General features: G+C 40.2%; 1 protein-coding gene across 1 annotated transcript in view; it reads left to right on the top strand.

Moving 5' to 3' along the window:
- The window catches only part of LRP2 (LDL receptor related protein 2), a 185,814-nt gene that overhangs the window by 73,442 nt on the left and 89,529 nt on the right, over positions 1-22,843 (top strand). Inside the window, exons 19-32 of the mRNA XM_060105959.1 lie at positions 2,853-3,045; positions 5,537-5,662; positions 6,350-6,480; positions 10,304-10,441; positions 10,786-11,067; positions 12,099-12,341; positions 13,484-13,603; positions 14,223-14,339; positions 16,305-16,682; positions 17,833-18,081; positions 19,496-19,707; positions 20,588-20,772; positions 21,632-21,860; positions 22,666-22,840. Of these exons, the coding sequence (XP_059961942.1) occupies positions 2,853-3,045; positions 5,537-5,662; positions 6,350-6,480; positions 10,304-10,441; positions 10,786-11,067; positions 12,099-12,341; positions 13,484-13,603; positions 14,223-14,339; positions 16,305-16,682; positions 17,833-18,081; positions 19,496-19,707; positions 20,588-20,772; positions 21,632-21,860; positions 22,666-22,840 (2,778 nt within the window). The remainder of the gene's footprint in view (positions 1-2,852; positions 3,046-5,536; positions 5,663-6,349; positions 6,481-10,303; positions 10,442-10,785; positions 11,068-12,098; positions 12,342-13,483; positions 13,604-14,222; positions 14,340-16,304; positions 16,683-17,832; positions 18,082-19,495; positions 19,708-20,587; positions 20,773-21,631; positions 21,861-22,665; positions 22,841-22,843) is intronic.

Genomic DNA, 22,843 nt, shown 5'->3' with positions numbered 1-22,843 from the left:
GACTAGAATTAGGTCTGCTGAGCTACACACAGGCTAAGTCTCCTGTAGACGCCTTCATAGGTCAGCTTCCTTCTGCTTTGGCAACTGCAATTCTCATCGTGGGTTTTTTTGTTTTGTTTTGTTTTGTTTTTTTAAATCAAGTTCAAGTCCACATGCTGAGCAAATTGCCTTTTAAAAGTTTCTTATAGTTAGTGGTTAAACTGCTTGTGCTTCCGTGAGGGATGTATTATTGTACATTGCCCTGTTTTTCCGAGTGAGCAAGTTAAGTGTCAGTGAGTTTATATGCAAAAACTGAATTGTCAGAAATCAAATTGAAGTCAAGATGGGCTGAATGAAGCCCTCAGGGAACTTGCTCCATCAATGATCCCTTCTCTCCTCCAACTTCTCTTGTTCTACTGACTTTTCCCCATCAGATATGCTCAAGTCTCTCCCATACTAAAAAACCTTCAACCCACCCTTCACTCCACATTCCTCTCTGGTTGCAGCCCTCTCTCCTCAAGTTCATGAACAAGCACCTTAAAAGTTTGGTCTACACTTTCCTGGCCCTACTTCCACATTTCTCACCTCTTCACACTCTGTCACTTGAAACCCCTTATCCTGGTCACCTCCAGTCTCTTTGTTATAAACTTTATCCTTATCTTTGGCACCTTTGTCGTCTTCTTTAAAATGCTTTTTCCCCCTTGACAACACACTCGTGAATTTCCTTCTATTTCTTGACCATTCTTTCTAGTGTTCCTTACACGTCTTTTCTTCTTTGCCTGTCCTATACACAACTGTGATCTCTAGTGTTCAACATTGGTCCTTTTTTTATTTTTGTAATTTTTATTTTTTAATTTGTATATTTATTTTTGGCTGCGTTGGGTCTCCATTGCTGCGTGTGGGCTTTCTCTAGTTGTGGTGAGCAGGGGCTACTCTTCGTTGTGGTGCACGGGCTTCTCATTGTGGTGGCTTGTTTTTGTTGTGGAGCACGGGCTCTAGGCGCGCGGGCTTCAGTAGTTGCGGCTCGCAGGCTCTAGAGTGCAGGCTCAGTAGTTTTGGCGCACGGGCTTAGCTGCTCTGTGGCATGTGGGATCTTCCCGGACCAGGGCTCAAACCCATGTCCCCTGCATTGGCAGGCAGATCCTTAACCACTGTGCCACCAGCGAAGTCCGGTCTTCTTTTCTTATTCTGCATTTTCTTCTGCATAATTTTGCACCTTCCGTATCTTTTGTTACCATCTATGTAGTAGTTATAAATCAGTGTGAGGAGACTTATAATAGGCCATTTCCTGAATGTTTTTCCTCCTCACCTGGAGAATGAGGGGAAAGGTCAGGTAAGGCTTCTTACAGGAGGTGATGAAAGTCTCCATCCAAACTGTCTCTCTGGGGTTCAGACCCATAGAGCCAGCTGCCTTTTGGATGTCTCACCTGGATATCCCACAAACCACCTCCAAACCAATATGTCTAAATGTCTACCTTTATTCCACTTCTCCAGACCCCTGCCTTAGGGGAGGAGCACCGCCTCTCCCCTGCCCACCAAATCTGGTGGTCACCCAAACTTCTTCCTTTCTTTCAGCCTCTACCATTAACTTATTAACCTCCAGCCACGCTTTGGAGCATGTGGAATCCTGTCTCTCTCCCTCCCACTTCCACGTCTTTGCTTTCCTGCAGCCCCCCATTCACCACTTCCTTTGGGAAACTGCTCCACACCTGCACTTTGCCTTGGTTTCCATACCATCCTGTGCAAACCTCCATCACAGCACCTGTTACTCTTCTATTGTTTTCCCTCTTGGCCTAATTGCCTCCCCCCGCCTCTCCCACTTCATTACCTTGAAGGCAGTGTCCACATTTCTTTCAAAATGCTTCACTTTTTTATGACTCAGTTTCCTCATGTGCAAAATAGGGATAATAATAATTCCTACTGTTGAGCTGTTGTGAGGATGGATGAATTCATGTAAAGTACTTGGGCCAGTTCCAGGCTCATAGCAAGTGCTCAGTATAAGCTATTATTATTAATACCATTAGCAATATCATGTTTCCTCAATGTCTAATATGGTGTCTAGCACACAGAGGACTTTCTTTTTACAATTTGCTGAATAAATGAATGGGAAAAGCACCAGGATTGTTTTTCTCCCTTCAAAAGAAAGAGATGTGATTGTTTACTCTGATTCACTTTTTTTTAAAGAATATTTTGTTGTGATAGTTTCGGGTGTACAACAAAGTGATTCAGTTATACATTTTCCCATTTAGGTTGTTATATTTTAGGTTGAGTAGAGTTTCCTGTGATTCACATTTTCTTTAGTAAAAAAAAGAAAAAGGAGGGGAAAAGGCATAAAAAATTCACAAAGAAGAAAATGGTCTTTTTTCTCCTTGTACCCAGTTCTGATTTCCTTTCTGGTTGCTGGTCTTTTCCAAACTTGGCAACTTTGTGGCTATGAAAGACTGTTGATGAAAAAGTTGGGTGGGAATACCTCATAGATACCCCCAGTCGTACCTGGCGGTGTCAGCTTATCAGCGCTGTCTGTGGGTGGTGGTTGTGAGTATGTGAACTCAGGTATCTCTTCTTCAGATGTTCTGTACTGAGAAATTTTTTCTGGAAGGTTGAGCAAGGGAGTAAATCCAGGCCATACCACTCCTGGTTCTATTTATCAGAGTCATATCTATTCTTTGAGATCCAGACTTTTGGAGATGGATAGATTCTAGGTTTATCTCATGTGTTGCTTTGCAGTTTACTGTTGCTTTATTTTTCAAAAGAATTCCACATTACTGAAATATTCTCTAGTTCTCACACAAAGTTTAAATATGCAGTGGTAGGAAAATGTATGTCATGTAAATTATGCTTACTTTAAACCATGTCCATATTTTAATTTACAGGAAGAGAAGTTATCACAGCTAACAGAGTGCCAAGTGTTGAAAGTTTGAGTTTTGACTGGATTTCAAAGAATCTCTATTGGACAGATGCTTCTTATAGGAGTGTCAGTGTCATAAGGCTAGCTGATAAATCGAGGCGCACAATAGTCCAGAATTTAAATAACCCACGATCAATCGTAGTTCATCCTATTGCTGGGTAAGTGTGTTCATGTTTTCCTAAGAGCTTGAAACTTATGTCTTGTAGAGTCATTGCAAAGTGATGCCATAGGTATTTGGCAAATTCAGTAAATACAATATTGAACCATGTAAATTGAAATCACCTTAGATTGTGTCCTTTTAGCATATGCTGAAGTGATCACTTTATCTCCTTCCAAAAACTTTCTCCTAAGCTTTGGCTTCCCAGTCTTCACTGGAGTGTGTTTTTTTTTCACAGTCCGCAGAGGACCAAACAATGAGACACAGATTCTGTGGAGAAGGAATGAATATGCAGCAGAATTATCAGGAGAGGCTCAAATTCTTTCCCTGCTTTAATGTATCGATATAAAGCTTACGAAAACTTGCTTAATCATTCAGTAGTTTTCAGAATAAAACGTCTTTCAGACCACAGACAAAGTTTCATGTTTAACCATTGCATTATTGGTGGAGTCAGACAAGAAGACACAGAGCATTTCATGCCATGCTTTTTTGTTCTTTCCTTTCTTATTTAAATATGCTTGATAGCTAACGTAAAGTCTGAGATAGGCAGTTGTGTTTTAATAGAGTAGTTTTAAAAAAAAAAGATGACTGGTAATTCACTAAAGCCTGATTGAGGGTACATAGCAAACACTTTACATAGTACATAATCTTATCTAACCCAAAAGCTGGTTTGTGAGTGAGGTATATACAAGACCTGTTTTGGAGATAAAGAATCTGGGGGGCTTCCCTGGTGGCGCATGGGCTTCCCTGGTGGCGCAGTGGTTGAGAATCCGCCTGCTAATGCAGGGGACACGGGTTCGAGCCCTGGTCTGGGAGGATCCCACATGCCGCGGAGCAACTGGGCCCGTGAGCCACAACTACTGAGACTGCGCGTCTGGAGCCGTGCTCCGCAACGAGAGGCCGCGACAGTGAGAGGCCCGCGCACCGCGATGAAGAGTGGCCCCCGCTTGCCACGACTAGAGAAGGCCCTCGCACAGCAACAAAGACCCAACACAGCCAAAAATAAATAAATAAATTTATTAAAAAAAAAAAAGAATCTGAGGTTCAGAGAGATAAAGTAACTTGCTCAAGGACCCACAGCTATTAAGCAATAGTTAGTATTCAAATTCCAGACCTGTCTGACTGCAAAGCCTGTGTGTCTAACATATTTTAAAACTGATGATGTTATTGATAAGAAATTTTATTGCCCAATAGAGAGTTAAACAGTTGATTTTCTAATGAATTTATCTTAAGCTAAATCTTTGGCTTTGGGTTTTGAAAAGGGGTTAAATTCCTTTCCTGATGTATCCTTCATATTTTTTTTATAAATGTATTTATTTTTATTTTTGGCTGTGTTGGGTCTTTGTTGCTGTGCATGGGCTTTCTCTAGTTGTGGCAAGTGGGGGCTGCTCTTCGTTGCAGTGCGCGGGCTTCTCATTGCGGTTGCATGTCTTGTTGCAGATCACGGGCTGTAGGCGCGTGGGCTTCAGTAGTTGTGCCATGCAGGCTCAGTAGTTGTGGCTCACGGGCTATAGAGCACAGACTCAGTAGTTGTGGCACACAGGCTTAGTTGCTCCGCGGCATGTGGGATCTTCCCGGACCAAGGCTCAAACCCGTGTCCCCTGCATTGGCAGGCGGATTCTTCTTTTTTTTTTTTTTCGGTACGCGGGCCTCTCACTGTTGTGACTTCTCCCGTTGCGGAGCACAGGCTCCGGAGGCCCAGGCTCAGCGGCCATGGCTCACGGGCCTAACCGCTCCGCGGCATGTGGGATCTTCCCGGACCGGGGCACGAACCCGTGTCCCCTGCATCGGCAGGCGGACTCTCAACCACTGCGCCACCAGGGAAGCCCGGCAGGCGGATTCTTAACCACTGTGCCACCAGGGAAGTCCCTGTCCTTAATTTAATACAATATGAAGTCACGTTCCAGAAAGTTACCTTTTGGAAAGACTAATTTTAGTTTTTAAGGCTCATATGATAGAGAAAAGGTTTTTTTCCCTACACTTATCTTTTTGCCACTCCTCGGGATAAAAAAAGACCTCTTGGGTAAGATCGTTTAAAAGTTACGTTTATTTGGATGCATTTTTCATCAGGGTTGAAATGCTTTCCTGCAAATTTAATTCCTTGTGGAAGATGACTAAAGAGTGATCTAGTGGATCCTGGATGTTTATTCCAGAAAGAAAGTGAGAATTTAAAATCTATTTTCTTGCTCATAGTTTATTGTATTTCAAGAACATGAAGTATTTAAAATGTAACCTGAACTGTGTCTTTTTAAAGAATCTACTTGGTGACAATAGTTTTAGGTCCTGAAGTCTAGCACAGTGGTTCTCTGCTTTGGATGCCCATTTTAATACCATTTGTATTTTCGATATATTTTTCTATGTAAACCCAATAGCATACAGAAAATGAGATTAATTTGCAGCAAGTCTGGAGAATCTATGTTTTTGCTAAATCTCTCTAAGTCATGTAGTTTGTCCCAATGTTAACATCTTTGATTTATTACCTCCTTTTCTAGGTATATATTCTTTACTGATTGGTACCGTCCTGCTAAAATTCTGAGAGCATGGAGTGATGGATCTAACCTTTTGCCTATAGTAAACACTACTCTTGGGTGGCCCAACGGGTTGGCCATTGATTGGAGGTAAGTAGGAATCATCCCAAATTGCTGAGTTCCCACTTACTATGGAAGAAATATACATAGTTGGCCAGCTTCTGCTGGGATGAAAACATATGTAGTAATGAATATTCTGAGGAAATTGCTAGAGGAAGCAGAATAGGGCAAGACCCAAACCCCACTAGAAGTAGAACAGGGATTTGATGAGGTACAGGTTATGTGCAGTTTTTACAGGGGGCATCTTGAGGATAGGAAATTGTGTCAACAAATGTGTATTTGCCTATATACACCGTGGGAGGATTTTTGGAATATGAGATTTAAATTTTAAGAAATTAATCTGTCAAGGAATATAGGAAAAGGTAACAGGGTAAATAAGCTTACAGACATCAAATGCAAAAGCAGTTTATAGGAGAGAAAAAAGGAAGAAATGTGTTTAACCTTTTAAACATCAGTTACTATGAATAATTTTCCTAACTTGTGGATTTAATAAGGAGAAAACTAAAATTCCTAGCTTGAAGATAACAACATTTCAAGTTTTCTAAGACAATTGAAAATCACTTCATAAAAGTTGTTTTGTCTTTCTGGAGAGCATGAAACTATTAAACTTTGCTTAATAAATGTGTCAACTGAACGTGCTATTTTTGAATGCCCTTAGTATAAAGTGTGCTTTGCTAGTTTCTGGATAACCAATAACCAAGTATTTTATTATTTTAGCTCTTCACGATTGTACTGGGTAGATGCCTTTTTTGATAAAATTGAGCACAGTACCTTTGATGGGTTAGATAGAAAAGTCCTGGCCAGTATACAGCAGATAACACATCCGTTTGGACTTGCTGTCTTTGAAGGTACGTTTTGAAGCAAAAGAAGTGTGTCTTATTTATACTGTACAAGTTGTATAAAACTCATCCTCATTTGGCAATCTCACAATTCCAGAAAAGCTTGTCAGTTTTTTAATTGAAATGGTGCTTTTATGTATAAATAAAACATTTGATTAGTTGACTGAATATTTAACTTTTATTTTTTGTTTGAGAAATTTTTAGATGATATTGACAACTTATATGGTTATAGCACTTTATAGATTAAACATATTATACAGTTTAACTCTGTTATGTAAATACCATGCAAAGAAATAGTACATTACTGCTTCTTTATTTCCATGAATAAAACAGCAAGGGCTGTTTGTAATAATTATTGTAGCATTTCTTTTTTTTTAAGTTTTATTTTTATTTTTAATTTTTTTAAACAACTTTATTGGAGTATAATTGCTTTACAATGGTGTGTTAGTTTCTGCTTTATAACAAAGTGAATCAGCTATACATATACATATATCCCCATATCCCCTCCCTCTTGCGTCTCCCACCCATCCTCCCTATCCCACCCCTCTAGGTGGTGACAAAGCACAGAGCTGATCTCCTTGTGCTATGCGGCTGCTTCCCACTAGCTATCTATTTTACATTTGGTAGTGTATATATGTCCATATTGTAGCATTTCTTTGTTCTTTGATGTTTGCAAGAACCTTGTCAGAACCCTTGTGAGAGAACTATTACACATACTCATCAACTGGATAGCTGACGTCATCTTTGTTATACAGAAGTGTTAGCATATGGCTTATGAAGAATAGCTAAATGGGGCTTCCCTGGTGGCGCAGTGGTTGAGAGTCCACCTGCCGATGCAGGGGACATGGGTTCGTGCCCCGGTCCGGGAAGATCCCACATGCCGCGGAGCGGCTGGGCCCATGAGCCATGGCTGCTGAGCCTGCGCGTCCGGAGCCTGTGCTCCGCAATGGGAGAGGCCACAACAGTGAGAGGCCTGCGTACAGCAAAAAAAAAAAAAAAAGTATAGCTAAATGTAGTTTTTTCATCAACCTTTCCAAATAATTTAAGATTGCTGGGAGTATGGAATTCTGGGAAACTGCAGCAACAATGATCACACCGGATTATCTGTTTTCTTTCTCCCATCTCCCCTCTTGTGAGTGTAAGCATGTTCTCCTGGGTTCAGTTGCTGGGAATAAGAATCTAACTTGTTACTACGAAACAGGTGGTTTGTTTAGTCTTGAAAACAGGGTTTCTGTGAATGATTGTATAGCTTGTGGCAGGCCAAGAGGGCAAGGAGAAACAAATCTACCCTGGTTCTGCTTGATAAACCATAACTAGTCTAGTTAGAGAGGTGCCATTTTGTGATCCACCAAAGGCGCTATGCATATGTTAGTTGTCTCTCTGGTTGAAACTTCCTACTCTGAATAATTAGCATAGTGCTTTAAAAAAACTAGACACTGACTATAATTCAAAGGCTTTGTCACATACCTGTAGTGTGGAATGAATAACTAGTAAATATATTGTATATTCCACCCTGCTGTCTATCTGTGGAGGAGTGCATGGTATTTAAAAATATTTTTAAAATGGTCTTGTGAGATTTTTGATGAGTCAGTTATAAATACGCAGCCCCCCAGCCTGTGCATTCTTTCCCTTTCTACTAATGATGTCAGACACGTCCTATTTGTTGTCACATAGGAACATTATAAGAATGTTAAATTTTCTCTGCTCCTTGCTGGGATATTTTGGGATTGAAAAGTTTCAGTACCTTTTGGTTTCATCAGTATGAAAAAAATTTGAGTGCATACCCATGAGAATAACACAACATTACAATAATAGTATCACTAATAATAATAATGTGTTTTTTCAACATTGCCCTTCATTGTGAATTTCTTATAGAAAGCTTTTTTATTCCACAATGCCATGGAAATTACATGTCTTTTTAATGAAAGACTAGATCTCCTTGACTGCGCACCACACAGGACCGACAGGTTTATTGAACACGTTATATTTTTAAATATAGTAAGATGCCTTCCTGGGTAATGGGCCTGAGATGGCCTGTCCATCTAGATAAGATTTAGTGAGTCCCGATGACTGATTAGTCATTGATTAGACCATAGATAAGGAAAACTGGTTTAATGATAAAATTTGTGACATCTTAGTCATTTTCTGGTTAGTTGGCAGTTTTAGTTAAGTTATTGTTAAAGAGAAGATCCACTTTGATTCAGTTTTTTCTTTGAAAATTCTGTTGAAATATATATGTTTATTTCTCTGTTTCAGTATCTAAGGTAAAATGAACATGATCAAATTTTTGAGTTTTAGAATCTTGTATTGCCTCTATCTTCTATTTTCAGCTTCATGGAGCATTACTCAGTGTGCTTTAGGTGTAAGAACACTTCAGTGGGTAGTTGTTATTGATCCCTAAACATACACTGACATTTCCTTCTTAGACTAGGCCTGTACTTTTCCTTCTCAACAGCTTGTTATGAAACCTGAGGGTCAAAGTTTTTTTAAAAATGTTCTCATTAAAACATGGGAAATAAAATGTTTGACCTGGAAGAGAGCTTAGAGATGATTTAGTCTATTTCCTTAATTTTAGTAGAAATATGAACCACCCCCCCATGGTAAAGTATTTGCCTAAGATCACTCAGCAGGTTACTGCTTTAGCTGGGATAAGAACTCAGTCTTTTGAGGCATCAGCTAATGCTCTATAAAAGAATCCTGAGATTTAAAAAAAATTTTACCCATGGCAATCTAAGCCTAATTTCTATTAAATACCATCACAATATTCCATACATTCTTGCCTGAACCTGAACGCTAGTATTATAAAAAATATAGGCTTCTGGGACTTCCCTCGTGGTGCAGTGGTTAAGAATCCTCCTGCCAATGCAGGGGACTTGGGTTCGAGCCGTGGTCTGGGAGGGTCCCATATGCTGCGGAGCAACTAAGCCCGTGCGCCACAACTACTGAGCCTGCGCTCTAGAGCCCGTGAGCTACAGTGACTGAGCCCAAGGGCCACAACTACTGAAGCCCACGTGCCACAACTACTGAAGCCCGGTACGTAGAGCCTGTGCTCCACAACAAGAGAAGCCACCGCAATGAGAAGCCCACACACCACAACGAAGAGTAGCCCCTGCTGGCCGCAGCTAGAGAAAGCCCGCACACAGCAACAAAGACCCAACACAGCCAAAAAAAAAAAAGGCTTCTAAGATGTAGGGTCTCTCTCAGAGATCCATACCAGCAACTCCTATTGTTTTTTTTTTTTTTGCGGTACGCGGGCCTCTCACTGTTGTGGCCTCTCCCGTTGCAGAGCACAGGCTCCGGACACACAGGCTCAGCGGCCATGGCTCACGGGCCCAGCCGCTCCGCGGCATGTGGGATCTTCCCAGACCAGGGCACGAACCCGTGTTCCCTGCATCGGCAGGCGGACTCTCAACCACTGCGCCTCCAGGGAAGCCCTCCTATTGTTTTTATTCCCTGGTTATATTACACTCCTCTAGAGCTCTTCCCTTTCTCTCCAAATCATAGAATTTTCACCTCTACTGCAGGACAAATTTGTGTCAGGAAGTATTCTTACAACTCTGTTTTATTCAAGGTCCTTAGCTTCAGAAACTCAAAAGTCAATAAATAAATGTTTTCTTTAAGGAAAAAAAAAGAATATATATATATATATAGAGAGAGAGAGAGTCATTTCTAGAGACTAACAAGTCATGGAAAATGATTACAGAAACATATTACAGATATTTATGGAAGAAGCTTCCCACATTTGGAAGAAGCATTACAAACATATTGCATTTTCCCAAGTGATTTGTAAGTGAGCTGTGGCGAGAATGCTAATCACCGTGTTCCTTCTTAGACTACGTGTATTTTACTGACTGGAGACTGCGTGGTATTGTTCGAGTCAGGAAAACAGATGGTGGACAACTGGTGGTTCTCCGAAGTGGCGTTGGTATTGTAATGCGTGTGAAGGTATATGATACCAGAATCCAGACCGGTGAGTGATGTTGCCAGCTTCTTTCATAGGGATGTGTTTAATATGGTGCTTCTTTTCTCTTTAAGTACTTATTATTTAATATAACTCCTGATATTTTTATCTTCCTGTCACTCAGATAGTTTTAAAGTGTAAGATTTAGAATTTCTGTTCGACTCGGCTATCTTTAAAACTGTGTTTGAGAAAAACACGTTTCAGCAGTTTTCTGTATTTAAATTGAATGTGCTATTTGGCACGTTGATTTCCAAGAGGAATCGAGTTTTTAATATTGGATCTGACAACGAAACCTGTGATCAACCTAAAGGAAATGTGCTTGACTCACTTATCTAGGGGCATTGCTTTTTCAGGGTCTAACGCCTGTAACCGGCCCACCAATCCGAACGGTGACTGCAGCCACTTCTGCTTCCCCGTGCCAAATTTCCAGCGGGTGTGTGGTTGCCCCTATGGAATGAGTCTGACTTCCGATCGTTTGACATGTGTGGAAGACCCATCCCGTGAGCCACCGTTGGAGCAGTGTGGTGCCTTTTCCTTCCCCTGTAACAATGGCAGATGTGTGCCCATTCACTACCGCTGTGATGGAATTGATGACTGTCATGATAACAGTGATGAGGTTCAATGTGGCACATTTAGTAAGTAGCTATCCACTAGCAATACTTCCTAGGATGAATAGAACAGAGAGAGGGGGCTTTAAAAAAAAGGCTTGGGTTATCTCTATAGGAAAGAATATTCCTTTCGGATTGTTAATATGTACTCCAAAGGCTTTTAGGAAGCTAGGCGATGAATATCATTCATGGATAATGTTGCAGATGATTTCTAGCATTGATTTGGGCTATCTTCAACAAAATTTCTTTCTGACATTGGCTGTTTGGATCAATGCAGAGTCATTGCATCTTGGCATACTCCTCAAAAAGTCAACAAAACAAACTGGATCTAATCTTTAGTATTGGAGAGAATAATATCACAGAACAGGTGCTTGCAATAATAGCTTTTGAAAATCTCATGTGCTATATTCCTTTTTCCTCCTGTTGATGTAAAATGAATTATGGGTGAAATGGTGGTTTTAGCCTTTACATTCTTCTTTTGATGGTAATCCAATTTATAATAAATGCTATTGCAGAAGACAAAACGATAGAGGACAGTTGAAATCTCAGAAATTTCTATCAAGGAAACATTAATAGAAAGAAAAGTGACATTTGAAAATGAAAGTGCTCATTTGTACATTTTTGAAATTTCTAAAGTTTTATTTTGTCTATATCTTTTTGTTTTTAAAAGTGCAGATTTTACATGAATGTTTTATCAATTTCCAATGACCCATGTGATCAGAGGAAGCATAGCTTAGAAGTAAAGGATGGGCCTTAGAGTCACACCAACTAGAGCTTTGGTCTTGGGCAGATTCCTAAGCTCTCAAAGCCTCAATTTCCTCATCTATAAAATGCAGATAATTATATGTACCTGACAGTATTCTTGTGAGGATTAAGAGAGAAAAAAATGTGTAAACACTTAGGAAAGTGCCTGGCATATGATAGTTGCTGAATAAACGTGCACATTTTGTATAACGCTCCCATTGAAAAAGGAGAAGAAGTGGGCCTTTACAAGGTAAGATCTCATTTAAAAGGCTGTAAAAACAGATGTCTTTATGACCAATTCGTTTCTGTTGTAGATACTTCCTGTGCACCTTCAGCGTTTGCGTGTGGCCACGGAGGACAGTGCATTCCTTCATACTGGCGCTGTGACAAACAAAATGACTGTGTGGATGGCAGTGATGAGCAGAACTGCCCCACCCGAACACCCACTTCCTGTCGTGCAGACTTCTTCACCTGTGATAATAACTTGTGTATCCCAAAGAGCTGGGTCTGTGACACAGATAATGATTGCGGGGATGGATCTGATGAAAAGTCATGTGGTAAGTTTTGAACTGATTTCTCTTGGTTGGTCAGCCTAGTGAATAGATTTGAACAGTCAGTAGGCCTTGTGCACTTTCCTTGAAGGCTTACATAATTTTTGTTGTATCTTAGCTACTTCTCTTCATCTGTCAATCCCTGTATTAATAGGCTATAGGAGCAAAGACATGGGAAGTCTTCCTAAGTATTTTCTATGCAAGCAAAACAAGGACTGTCTCTGATGTCTAACACCCAGCTAGAAACTGGAAAATAAAATCCCTCAACTAACTATTCAGATATTTAAAACAATTTTTCTTTCTAAATCATATAAACACATCCAGACATTTGGCTATTGGTTTTCCTTTTCATTTATACAGGCGAAAAGGCAACAGAATAAAGAGGCACAGGACATTTAAATTTCATTAATCTTACCCACCTGCTTTTCATCTTGTGAGTTCTGATTTCCTCTAGGTTGTCGTTTGTTTTCATATCAGCAGTCATAGTTTAAGGTGGAGCAAGAGTTCCCTGGACTAAATTCTGTCTTGCTTGCATGATTAGGCAATTCGCTTTTTCTCAGGACTAGATGAGCTTTAAGATCCCCTCCAGCTTTCACATTCTGTGAGACTATATTTACTATGACTTCACCTTTTGGGTAGGGGGAGGCAGTGCATCTGACTCGAAGGCTGTGTCTCTTCACCCAGCTAGGACCCTGGTTTTGAGGATCGTTCTGCTTAGATTTTGGATTAAATCCAGTTATCATGATCTGTCTCTACACTGTTGCTACTAGGCATTGTGGTCATGCAGACCATGTTGCCTTGCTGGGCTCCATTGCTTAGCTTTGGTGCAGAGCCTTGGACTTCATAGCATTCAGGAGGTGTAAGCCAGTCCAAGGCCATGATGCTTACTTTCTAAGTGTGGTCTGTTTTTCAAGGTGTAATCACAGTTTCTGACTCTGCCCTGTAATATTTTTGTTCCTCTTTCCAAAAAGTGTCCTAGCTGGGCTCTGGATGGGCTGACTTTGGCAATCTGGCTGACTTGAAGGAATTTTGAGCACACATACAACTGAGATAACTTAACATATTTCCTTAGCGTTTTACAGTTTGGCTCTGGTACACACTGAACAAGAAATAAACTGTTACTTGGTTTTGTTTTTGGATGACATTAGATCATACAAAGACATGCTCACCTAGTCAGTTTCATTGCCCCAATCATCGATGTATTGACCTATCTTTTGTCTGTGATGGGATCAACGACTGTGCTGATGGGTCTGATGAGAGTGCTTGTAGTAAGTACATTGTTTTATTTTTAAATTTTTAAATTAATCAATTAATCAATCCATTGAAGTATAGTTGACTTACAATATTATATGTTTCAGGTGTATAACATACTGATTCACAATTTTTAAAGGTTAACTCCATTTATAATTATAAAATATTGGCTATATTCCTTTGTTGTATAATATATTCCTGTAGCTTATCCCTATCTTGCCCTGCCCCCTTCCTTCTGCCGATTGTTAACCACTAGTTTGTTCTCTATATCTGTGAGTCTGTTTCTTTTTGGTTACTTTCACTAGTTTGTTTAATTTTTTAGATTCCACATGTAAGTGATATTATACGGTATTTGTCTTTCTCTGACTTATTTCATTAAGCATAATACCCTCCATGTCCATCTATGTTGTTGCAAGTGGCAAAATTTCATTCTTTTTTATGACTGAGTAGTACTCCATTGTATATATATACCACATCTTTTTTATCCATTCATCTGTTGATGGGCACTTAGGTTGCTTACATATCTTGGCTATTGTAAATAATGCTTTATTTTTATTCATGATGTTTAGAAAAATGTCAATGTTTAGTTGTTTGCTCCTTGGCTTAATTTCTAATACTTTTCTCTCTCATTTTCAGTAATTAATTGCACTGCTTCTCAATTCAAATGTGTCAGTAATGGTAATTGTATTAGCAACACATATCGCTGTGATGGTGTTTTTGACTGCAATGACCACTCTGATGAGACAGATTGTCGTAAGTACCATATACCTAGCATGTTTCAGGTGAAGGGGTCATTTCATGTTTACCAGTATTGATATTACCACAGATTTTCTCTTAGACAAACTAGAGAGAAGGCAGCCTGAATTACAAAGCATTGTCAAAGGAACACAGTATTGAACATATAATAAAATCGACTTGACATTACCAAACAGCGACTTATAATTTGTGAATCGAGGGGTTGTAAATTGGCACTTTCAGATTGTCTCTTGAGTAGGTTAAATATTTCTCAGATATTTTTGTTCTCACTATTAATTTTTCCTAGGGCATATCAAATTAGTGGGTTTCAATTTTTTTTTTTTTTTTTTTTTTTTGCGGTATGCGGGCCTCTCACTGTTGTGGCCTCCCCCGTTGCGGAGCACAGGCTCCGGACGCGCAGGCTCCGGACGCGCAGGCTCAGCGGCCATGGCTCACGGGCCCAGCCGCTCCGCGGCATATGGGATCCTCCCAGACCGGGGCACGAACCCGTATCCCCTGCATCGGCAGGCGGACTCTCAACCACTTGCGCCACCAGGGAGGCCCCGGGTTTCAAATTTTTGAGGTTTACTATTTATAAAGATATTTTAATGGTTTCTTTTAAATCTCAATAGGGAGGTGAAATCAAGCAAATCATTTGTTTAGTATCTGCTAACATGTTACATATGGTCTTTGTCCTGAGAGTCCAGTAAGAGAAATTATCGAAAGTAAGAAACAAAGCAAGGTAGATAGTTACAAGGGCCTTATAGAAACAATACAGATAAAATTCTATGAAGGTTCAGAGAAAAGAAATTTTTTCAGAGGATTCAAGGAGGACTTCATGGACTATAAATCTGTTGGACCTATAATCTCCACAAGCTGTAGACCTATAATGGACAGGATTTGTTATTCCCCACTTTTTATATTAAATGAGGTGAGGTGGTCATTTGTTTGAATAATGGTATTTTGGACCACAAATCGTAGGTTTCTATCAATTCTCCTCCCTAATCAGAAAAGAAGTGTTTAAATCTATGGATCAAAAAGAAAAGTTAAATGCTTACATACTGTATAGGTGTGTACAATACCCAGAAATTCTTAATCACCGAATTTCCTGTCTCACATTGAAAACATGGAATTCTTCTGTGGTGATCTGAGGTTAAAGTGCCATTGCCCCTGACTTGCTATTGCCTTAAAAAGTTCCTAGGAGGGAGTTTGGGTTTACTCCTGTGAAATAGGCAAGCAATTCTTACTTATCTTGTAAGGATTGCTTGGTGAATAGTGGAAAGTTTGCAAAGAATTGAGGATTTACAGTCATCTTTTGTTTACTTAATGTGTGCTGGTTTCATCTGATATAATTCACTTGAGGGAAAATGATAACATCCAAATGTATGACATTAAACCCATGAATTCCAATTCACCGTAGCTATTTAAGCTCTATTTATTTATTTTATTTTTTTTTCTTTTTGTGGTATGCGGGCCTCTCACTGTTGTGGCCTCCCCCGTTGCGGAGCACAGGCTCCGGACGCGCAGGCTCCGGACGCGCAGGCTCAGCGGCCATGGCTCACGGGCCCAGCCGCTCCGCGGCATATGGGATCCTCCCAGACCGGGGCACGAACCCGTATCCCCTGCATCGGCAGGCGGACTCTCAACCACTTGCGCCACCAGGGAGGCCCTTAAGCTCTATTTAAATGCTCTGGTGATTCTTTATTATTTAATCCATAATTAGAAACACAGGAAATAGAATCTTCTTTTGACCCAGGGACTTATCTTCTATCCAAGAGTTGTACATCGTTTGTTGTCAGATCCACTAATCTGACGCATAAAGATCTCTACATGCCACGATGTCAGAGAAGACTCGTGTCATTTTCATAGTCATTACTATAAACCTACCATTGATCCAAAATCATTTCCTCTGAATCTAGGAATTCTATAAAAGGGTTTATGGATTGCCTTCACAAGCCCATTTTCCCCATTTTGTTCTCTCAGCAACCAGGCCTCCTGGTATGTGCCACCAAGATGAATTTCAGTGCCAAGCAGATGGTATCTGCATTCCGAAGATCTGGGAGTGTGATGGCCACCCAGACTGCCTCCATGGATCTGATGAGCACAATGGCTGTGCCCCCAAAACCTGCCCTTCATCTCATTTCCTCTGTGACAATGGAAACTGCATCTACAGAGAGTGGCTCTGTGATGGGGACAATGACTGCAGGGATATGAGTGATGAGAAGGACTGCCCTACGCAGGCCTTTCAGTGTCCCAGTTGGCAATGGCAATGCCCCAGTTATAGCATCTGTGTGAATCTGAGTGCAGTATGTGATGGCAACCCTGACTGCCCCAGTGGGACAGATGAGTCCCCACTTTGCAGTAAGTTTCCTGACCACAGTTTACTGCCCTAAATTCATCCTGAGCAGTGGCCGGCTGTGCATCATCATTGTCACAGGCATGACGTAGCTTTTGAGGAAGGGATCTCAGTTCCTCTCTGAATTTAGATCTGTGTAGGGATAGCCATCATGGAATCCATATAAATCATCACTGGATAATATTTCTCATTAAATCCTTTGCACCTGGTTCTGTGTTTTTACTTCATTAGATCGTCAAATTAAATCTGGTTCTGTTGGTAATGCGCTCATAAGTTTTTCTAACTTTAATATTTTCTGATTTCAATCAGAACTTGCCACAAAACAAATGAAGCCTGGGGATTTGTGTTTGCTATGATTAAAATCCTGTGATTGGCATGTAATCCTAATTACTGTCCTTTCTTTATTTCTTCTTTAATCAATGCTCACTCTCAGATGATACCCAGCCAGGTATGATTGCAAAGTATTTTAGATTCTTATGATTTTAAACGCATTGCGTTTGTGCTGAAAATGTCCTAATCATTTTGACTTACTTCCCCTTCTAGTGCATGTTTCATATCAGGACTCTTATAAATAAGAGTATACACATGGAAATAGAGGGCATTTGCATCCTCAGGTAGATGAACTATCTTTGGGTGCTTCAGGCATTGCCCTTTTAGCCCTGAAAGTAAGGATGATGGCATGTCAGTGCATCTGTGCCCTGTAGTCTTCCAATCGCCTTTCTCCTGTATAGACCTTCCAGCTCTGCTCTTCAGTGTCAAAGTCTTATCTTCCATTTCTGTGTAGGTAGAAGAATGACAGGAAGCAAATGTCAAGTAATTTAGGTCTCTTTGCATGCTTTACCAATGATAGTTGTGTTTCTTGATGTCCACCATATTTCCCCAAGTTTCTCTCATTGCACTAAATGGAGTTATAATAGAAGGCTGTAGTGAAGAAAGTGGTCCAAGTCCAGTGGACGTGAAAGATGGTAAATCCTCAGGCAAATCGGAGCACTGAACAGCCTGTGGACCTCATCCAGGTGGATTCTGCTCATAGCTCTTACCTGGGTATTGTGTTGAAGGTGGCCTGAGACTGTATGACACGTAATACAACTGAGTGAACCAAAGAAGCAAAGATTCCTGACTTTTCCACTCTGTGATTCTTTTTCTTTATTCTAGACCAGGAGAGCTGCTCAGATTCCAATGGTGGTTGTACTCATCAGTGTATTCAGGGGCCCTATGGGGCTCAATGCCAGTGTCCATTGGGATACCTGCTTGCCAATGATTCTAAGACCTGTGAAGACATAGATGAATGTCGTATTCCAGGCTTTTGCAGCCAGCACTGTTACAATATGAGAGGTTCTTTTCGGTGCTGGTGTGATCCGGAATACAGGTTAGACGCTGACCAGAGGACCTGCAAAACTACAGGTAATGAAAGTGAACTAACTCCAGCCAGTTTACCAAACACACTCCAGAGCTTAAGATTAAATGTCATGTTTAACAAATTTCACCATCTTTATATAATGCTTAATGAATTCAGTTCAACCAGTATTAATTCAGTTTCTGCTACGTGAAAGTATTTGTACTATGTGTTAGGGTATTGCTTTGGCTGCTTTAAAAGTGACCAGATAGTGACCACCTAGAGGGGTGGGATAGGGAGGGTGGGAGGGAGACACAAGAGGGCGGGGATACGGAGATACATATATATATGTATAGCTGATTCACTTTGTTATACAGCAGAAACTAACACAACATTGTAAAGCAATTATACTCCAATAAAGATGTTAAAACAATAAATAAAAGTGACCAGATAAAGAATGCTAAAACAAAGTAGGCAGTTTCTTTCTTTTTCAGGCAGGAGTCTGGAGGGTAGACGGTTCAGGGGGTAAAAGCTGGTGTGGCTTCCATCTAGGGATCCATTGCTTTTGCTCCAGTCTTTGCCTGCTCCCAGAAAGTAGGAAAGGGGCGAGTAGCTTCCTTTTAAGGATGGCACCTAGAATTTGACACATCGTTTCTGTTCACATTTTATTGTTCAAAACTTAGTCATATGGTCACTCCAAACTGAAATGGAAATGGGGAAATGTCTCTAGCTGGTAGGCCCTGTGCTGTGCTAAAACTTGGCATAATTTATTACTAAAAAAGGAAGAAGAGGAGAGGGACATGGGGATGATTAGAAGTCTCTGCCACAGACCTACTTGAGAATGGACTTGAGGATATGGGGAGGGGGAAGGGTAAGCTGTGACAAAGCGAAAGAGAGGCATGGACATATATACACTACCAAACGTAAGGTAGGTAGATAGTGGGAAGCAGCCGCAGAGCACAGGGAGATCAGCTCGGTGCTTTGTGACCGCCTGGAGGGGTGGGATGGGGAGGGTGGGAGGGAGGGAGATGCATGAGGGAAGGGATGTGGGAACAGATGTATATGTATGACTGATTCACTTGGTTATAAAGCAGAAGCTAATAAAAAAATAAAAAAAATAAATCAGATAACAACAACAACAAAAAGTCTCTGCCACAGCTGAATGCAAAGTACAAAATAAGCAAGTACAAAAGTAACGATAGTAACAGGAAGAATGCAAGTAGAGTTCACTCCAGGTTGATATTTAGATAAACACTAAAGTGTAATTCAAGGAAGAGAGATATTTCGAAAAAGCTTACTTTCAACACTCATGAAAATCAGCTAACTATTAAGGTAACATCATTCTTATAGGAATTTTTGTTTGTTTTTCCCGTTACTCTAGTTTGGAATGATATCTTCCTTCTGTTACCAAAGGTATTACATCAAATATTGATTGTTTTTTTCTCCCAGAATCGTTGACACTTGTATTTTCTTCTTGGACAGCCTCTGAAAGTCTGCTGTTACTGGTGGCGAGTCAGAACCAGCTTGTCGCTGACAGCATCACCCAGCAAGAGCACTCTATCCACGCCCTTGTCCAGGATGGTTCTCACATTGTGGCTGTTGATTTTGATTCAGTCAGTGGTCATATCTTTTGGTCGGATGGAACTCAGGGTAAAATCTGGAGTGCGTTTCAAAATGGAACAGATAGAAAACTAGTAAGTACAGGTCTACTGGCCTTTGACCTGACTAGTTCCCCTGTCTTGGGTCTATGTGCTGTTACTCACCAGTGAGAGAAGGCCCTACTTCATCTTAGGTGGTTCTCATGTTTTCCTCTGGGCCACATCACACCCAAGGGACCCCGATGTTCCTAACTCCTACTTGATGGGATCTGAAGGGAGATGCATGGCTCTGAATTGCAGGTCATATGATGCAGAGACCTCACAGCATCTTGGAGGTCCCTTTTGCAAATTTTTTTCCTAGTGGATGAGAGAGAGAAGGGAAACACAGGGGAGGTTGATTTTCTTTCTTTTATCTTTTAAAAATGTTTTTAAAATTTATTCTTTTCTTTGCCATTATGGTTTATTACAGGATACTGAATATAGTTCCCCATGCTATACAGTAGGACCTTGCTGTTGAGGTTGCTTTTCTTAGCTTTAATGCAGTTATGTTTCTTGATCAGTCTCCCGGAGTTTCAGTTTCTTGATCCTTGATGGTTATGTTTCCTCTGCCCCTTAGAAATTTATTTTGTAATTGTTGGCACTCAATCAATAAAGGTATTACTTTTGCCATGTGAACACTGTAAAGTTTCATAGGGTTGCCAGCCTAGCAAACGGATACAGCTTTTGTTTAATTGAAAAAATTCTGAAACCAAAATGAAACTACATACTAATCCAACAATAGAGTATTCAGTCCTACACAATCTTGTATATTTTTCCAGAAAACCCTACTGTTTCTACATGGGAAGACAAAGTTTTCTAATCTTCATAAGCAATCATAGGACAAATTAGATGCCTTATTCTCAATTTTCATATAATTTCCATGTTTGCATTCATTTATTCCCTTTAGAATTCACTCGTTATTCACTTTTGTCTTTAGACGCTTGACAGTGGTATCACCATGACTGAAAGTATTGCAGTAGATTGGGTAGGACGCAATCTTTACTGGACAGACTTTTCTCTGCAAACAATTGAAGTCTCTAAACTGGATGGGAGTCACAGGACTGTGCTGCTTAGTGAAAACATAACAAATCCAAGGGGACTAGTGTTAGATCCCAGAACTACGTAAGACTTCTTTTTTTTTTTTTTTTTAAATGATGTTGCCTTAACATTGTATGAGGGAAAAATAACATGACATGCTGTGGCTAATATTCATAACACAAAATTTACACATTGATTTATTAGCTTGGCAATATATGATTAAGTCTAATGAATGAATGCAGTAATATTCCATAGATGGGCCATGGTACTTGTTGTACCATGTGTACCTCATGGTTATACAACAGAAAAGCCAGATTTTCCTGCTTCAGTTTCATATTGTTTACTAGAACTTCCTTTTATGTCATGTAAGGAAGTTTTTGCCTGCTGGCCCTAAAGGGAAGAAGAAATTCTCCCATGTGCTTAGAAAACTTTGAAGGCTTCTTTCCTTGAATTTCCTTAGATTCTCTTAGATTCTTTTCTGCAGGAAGATGAGTTAGGCAAATTATGTTCAATGCAACGCAGACTTCCTAGTTATTGTAAAGTAAATTTCACATCCGTGACATTTATGATGAATCTCTGATGATGACTAAATTGACTTATCTTAAAAGCGACAGGGTAGATAAACAGGGACAGATGAACTTTTCTAGATCAACTATTTGTGGATTGTACAGAAACATGAATCGGCCTTGAGACGTTTCAGTGTCACAGTATACTGCATGTTTTCTGAACATTATAAAAACACCCAGATGGCTTGTGATTGCATTATGATTACAGTTTTACTTTGTGACTCTCAGAGGAAATAGTAAGCTCTGTGCATATATTCTGACCTGGAGATGAGTTATTTTAAGCAGAGCTTAAACATGATATTCTGTCACTTAAAATGACAGTTATTTTCCATTTTGAAATACGTCCCATCCAATTGGTAACTAGTTTCTTTTCACAGTGCCCATGTGATGTTCTGGTCTGACTGGGGCCATCACCCTCGCATTGAGCGAGCTAGCATGGATGGCAGTCTGCGCACCGTCATTATCCAGGAGAAGGTTTTCTGGCCCAATGGCTTAGCTATTGACTACCCCAACAGGCTGCTGTATTTCGTGGATGGCTATCTTGATTACATAGACTATTGTGAATATGATGGAAGCAATCGGCGGCAGGTGATAGCCAGTGATTTGGTAAGTTGGTAGTGAGGAAAGGAAACTAAGACCACAATAATGGTTTAGTAGGAAGCAGATAGAGTAACAAGAAAGCTAAGAAATTCACTGTTGTGTTGTAGACATTACAAGGTCCATCGAGGAAATATCAACAGGAGGAAGGGTCAATCTATCTTTTATTATTGACAGAAAATCAATATTCTAGTTCATGGTCAGATTGTGCCACGTCCAGGAAGGATTAATAGCTCATGTGACTTAGTTGATCTGTAGATGCTAATCCATTGCTTCTCTAAGTCCATGTAAATAATGATTTAATTACATGTACATTCCCTCCATGAAATCATAGCCTGTTATATATTTTGTATTTGTATTCAGGAAATTCTGGTGAATTTACTGTCACAAGTTAAATGAGAAAATATGTATTTTACCAAAAAGCTGTTATTGACTTCTATTTAAGATTGTGATTGTTTATAGTTCTGTGGCTTGAAGAGGCCCTGGGAGATCTCTCCTGTAACTAGACAGGTGATCTACATAAGTCACCTTACTTTCTGCACTTCAGTTTTGCTTTTGTTTATAAGACTGATGCCCAGTGTAATTACCAGAGTAAAAATGAAAGCTAAGTGACACAGGTACATGAAAGTATTTTGGTTGGTAAGTGGGATATAGGTCAAGAAGTATATTTTTTTCTGTCTCTTGACCAATGATTTCACTATGTCTTTATTAAGTTAAATGCTAAAGGAAACCATCTTCTTGGGGAGGTATCCTTTTCTACTTTGTTCATCTTCATTTTTATTTCTAGGTCTCATTGTTCTCTTCTGCTTCACAGACTCTGCGGCATCCCTACTCCCTAAGTCTCTTTGAAGATTCCGTGTACTGGAGTGACCGTGCTACTCATGAGATTATGAAAGCCAACAAGTGGCATGGGGGGAACCAATCAGTAGTACTGTCTCTTCACCAGCCCCTTGGAATTGTTGTGGTTCATCCTGCAAAACAACCAGCTTGTA

Source organism: Mesoplodon densirostris, chromosome 8, assembly GCF_025265405.1.
Source record: "Mesoplodon densirostris isolate mMesDen1 chromosome 8, mMesDen1 primary haplotype, whole genome shotgun sequence".
Classification (NCBI taxonomy): Eukaryota; Metazoa; Chordata; class Mammalia; order Artiodactyla; family Ziphiidae; genus Mesoplodon; species Mesoplodon densirostris.
This window is presented reverse-complemented; position numbering and strand designations above follow the sequence as displayed.